Source organism: Platalea leucorodia (assembly GCF_965183815.1).
Source record: "Platalea leucorodia genome assembly, chromosome: Z".
In the NCBI taxonomy this organism is placed as follows: Eukaryota; Metazoa; Chordata; class Aves; order Pelecaniformes; family Threskiornithidae; genus Platalea; species Platalea leucorodia.
The window spans coordinates 11,094,859-11,098,860 of record NC_138858.1 but is presented as its reverse complement, the minus strand read 5'-3'; the positions used below and the strand labels follow the sequence as shown (position 1 = coordinate 11,098,860).

Below are 4,002 nucleotides of genomic sequence, written 5' to 3'. Positions count from 1 at the left end.
CTGAGCAAGTACTGACAGAAGCAGTCGGATGCTAATCTGCAAATGGGATGAAAACGATATGGGAAGGAATAATTTAGCATCTTCAGCAGTAATAGGATGAAATTAAAGGGAACTCGGGGCTGAGTAGGTAGGCAAAAAAACCACCCAAAACCCAAAATAAAACTCCTTTCCTAGCTGTGCATGACTGTCTTTATCAAAACACATGAAGTCCCCAAAACTCTTTCTGCCTCAGACAAGGACCCTTGGGAGCAACTGTGCCTCGGTGCCTAAGAAGGTGTGTACACACACACACGCGCGCGCACACACACACACACACACAGAGCCCCTTCCCACCCCTGACTCACACTCAGGAAAGCAGCAGGGCCTCCACGTTAACCCAAGAGGATGGAGGCTTCACGCTTGCAGGAAAACAGCGGAGAACGAAGACTAAAACCGCTGGGAGCGGTGGGAAGGTCCCCGCAGAAGGATGCCTGTGCTCTCCCAGGTCTTCAGAGGGGAAAGGTGCTGAGACGGCTTCCTGCAAAGTCGCAGGAGTGAGCTCAGCTGCAAGCACTCAGATATTTACACACAAACAGCACATTACTCAGCAACTCCCATTTGTCAGGCGTAATGGCAGCGGCAGCAATAATAAACGACAAAGCCGAGAGACAGGCTCCCCAGACACACTCCCAGCCCCAGCCTGAGCTGGAGCAGGATGCATTCCTCCAGCTTGCTGAGGAATTAACTGAGAGCAGCCAGGAGCCAGGGCTTGCACCCACAAAATTCCTGCTGCCGGCTTCAGAGAGTCGGCCACGTCTCCGAAAGCTAAGCCTTCGCTGCACGGTTATTTGTATGTGTATGTGCATCACAAGCTTTGCGGCTCCGAGAGGTACAAGGGCTCCTTTCTTCCCAAGTCCAGGAGGTGCTGAGCACCTTTCATGGGGATGGGGACATAGAGCTTCAACAGGATAGGCTCCTCTCGAGGTAAATCACACCAAAGATAATGCACGATCGTCAGATCGTGGCTTGGCCTGCTCTGACAACAGGCTCTGATGAAGTTATCCTAAAGCACTGTTGCAAAGAAGTCTGCCAGGCACGGGGCTCTCATTTCCAAAGCACAGCCCGTCTCAGAAAAGTCCACCCGCCCCATCGAGCCCCAGCGAGCTCTGATCCCAGGACCTGGTCCCAGGGAGATTCCCGGTCGGACACGAGCATCCCTCGCACATCTCCAGCCATCACGGCAAAGCTCTAACTCCTCACGGAGGGGCAGGGAGCAAGAACGGCTGCTCCCACATACCTGCACGTTTCTCAGGGTGCAGCCCGCGTCCCTGCCTCGCTGCCCGCACACACAGCCGGCAGGACCGGCAGCGGCGTGCGCAGGTCCTGTCTCCCGCAGAGGTAAACAACGTGCCTGCGCTGAGAGCGGGCACGGTCAGAGTTAAAACAGCAAAATCCTAGCAGAAGTCAGCAAGTTCCTCAGCAAAAAAAGCCGTCTGAGGAAAGGACCCCCTGGACTATCCCACAAATTAAAACACAAAGAGACATGAAAAAGAAATCAAATGGCTTTGCAGGCAATCCTCTGTCTGCAACCTGCGGTCTGTACAGACCCTACGCGTGTGTCTATAAGCACAGGGTGGGGAAAAAAGGGGCTTTCTAAGAGAGTGAAGGAGAAGTGCCGATCTTTATACCAAAAAAGTTTAGCAGATTAAGAAACAACTGCCAGAGGAGCCAGGGAAGCCGAAACATGCAGACCAGGTTCTGTCCCCAGCAACGGCAGCACAACTTAGCTCATGCGCCGGTTGGAGTCCCAGTCTGGTTTTAAGATTGCGGTGGGGGAAGTCACCAAAATCTGGAAATGTCAGGGAGTTTGTGCAGCAAAGGGATCGGTGTGTATTATGCAATTCTGGAAAGCAGCCCTCGTACTCACGCTCGGGATGAACTGCTCAGCCTAGGGAGAGCAGTTCCACAGAAGCGCCAAGCAGACGCTTTTCTTATAAAATCACACACACCCCACTCAAAAAAAAAAATTAAATAATAAGAATAATAAATAAAATCAGTATTGCCACAGTAGGGGAAAGGGCAGGTTGCGCCTTTGGAGAAAACGAAGAAGTCTGCTCTCCCGCCCAGGAAACCCACGGGCTCCGCGTTACAAAGAGCCACCCCGCAAGCTCCGCTCCAGCCCTGCTCATGCAATGCAGCAGGGCTCATCCCGCTCCCAGCCTTCAACCTGATGCCGCCGGCCGCGATGCCCTCCCCGCCGGGAGGGGGGGTCCCGCCGGGCCTCCCCGCCGCGGACCCGCTGCCCTGCGGGGGGTGCGGGGATGCCCCAAACCCCGCGCGTCCCCCACCCATCCCTCCCTCCCCCGCCGGGCCGGACGGACATTCACGGCGGAGCAGGAAAGTAAAGTTGCCCAAATTGTTTCCTCGCGGGTTTTTTTACCCCTGCCTCGGCGGCGCGGAGGGAGGGGGGGGGGGGGCGGGGGCGCGGCCCACAGCGGGGCGCGGACACGCGTGGGCGCGCTGGGGAAAGGTGTGCGGGGGGGGAGGCAAGTAAGCGTTCCCGCCCCCCCCCCCCCCTTCGCCTCCCAGTCGCCTCCGCTGACCCCCGCTCCCGCCCGCCTCCTCCTCCGTCCCGCGGGTGGGGGGGACACCCCGCACCGCCCTCCGTCCCCGGTACTCACGGCGCCCTCCTCGCCGCCGCTCCCGACGCTACCCCATGCAACCACCGGCTGCTTCTGCACCGGCTCGGGGGCTATAAGCTCTTTTAAACTCCAGCACATAACCCATGTGACCGCAGAAGCCACTGGTAAGGAGCGCCGGGGAGCCAGCGATGAGCTCAGCCCGCACCCCCCGGCACAGCGCCGCGGACGCGCTCCCGGCCCCGCCGCGCGTACCCGCCCCACGCCCGCACACACACGCACACACACACACACACACACACACCCCCACACCCACGCGTGGCCGCCGCCTGGCACACGCCCGTGTGGACACGCAGCCGCCCCCTCCCCGCGGATGCTGAGCCGGGGGGGGGGGGGGAGGGCACCGCGCACACGCACACCCCTCCCCGTGCGAACGCACACGGTGGAGCACACTCGTGGAAGCAGCGTGCGCACAGAGCCACGCGGGCACGCACCCGCACAGTGCACGGGGCAGGGGACACGCTGCTGGGCCCCCCGCCACCCCCCCCGAGATGCAGACCCGAGCGAAGGCAGCACGCTCACCGCACACGCACGCTCACGCGTGCCCCACACACGCGGAGCCACACACACGCTGTCACGCACAATGCACCCTCCGCGCGCCCCCCCCCATCAAGAGATGCAGAACCCAGTGAAGGCACTGCACTAACATTTCCATGCACACCTCCACACGCACACCTCCACTTGTGAGTGCCACACCCCCTTGCACAAGCACCTTCTTGGAGTGCACAACGGAAGCGCCACACACAGCTGCAGACTGAAACGAAAGCACCACACACCCCTCTCACACACACACACGCTGCACAACTCAACACCCAGCGCACACAAGACTGCTCCCACACCCTCTTGCACAACCGGTGCACAACCGAGGCAGCCCGCCCACACATGCACCCACCTTTCCCACTCGAATGCAACCTGCCGGTGCGTGCCGAACAAGCCCACCCTGCCCATCCATCGCAGCCCCACGGCGTGGGGTCCCCCGTGGCGTCACCCCATTTCCCATCGCAGGTAAAGACCGTGAGCTGTCACACGCACGGGGTGTCTGCACGGCGAAGAGGACGGACGTGCCGACGTGCCATGCACAATGACTCCTGACGACGCAGAAGCCACAGGGGTGGCCATGCAGTCGGGCCAGGTTGCCAGGCTGGGGTGCCTGCTCCAGCCGTGGCACGATGGAATTCGGGAGTGCCAGGATGAAACGTGCCAAGGGGGGACAGGAGATGGGTGTGAGGCTTTGGTGTGCAAAAGGCTGGGACAGGCAGGCCTGGCTGGGCAGGTGCAGGCGTGTGCTGCTGGGGCACGCCAGGAACACGTGTGAGAAGGCAGA

General features: G+C 60.4%; 1 protein-coding gene across 1 annotated transcript in view; it reads right to left on the bottom strand.

Moving 5' to 3' along the window:
* CNTFR (ciliary neurotrophic factor receptor) overlaps positions 1-2,759 on the bottom strand; it is a gene marked incomplete at both ends in the record, with an annotated part of 206,615 nt that extends 203,856 nt beyond the window's left edge. Inside the window, one exon of the mRNA XM_082335574.1 lies at positions 2,661-2,759. Within this exon, the coding sequence (XP_082191700.1) occupies positions 2,661-2,759 (99 nt within the window). The remainder of the gene's footprint in view (positions 1-2,660) is intronic.
* Between the last annotated feature and the right edge of the window lie 1,243 nt (positions 2,760-4,002).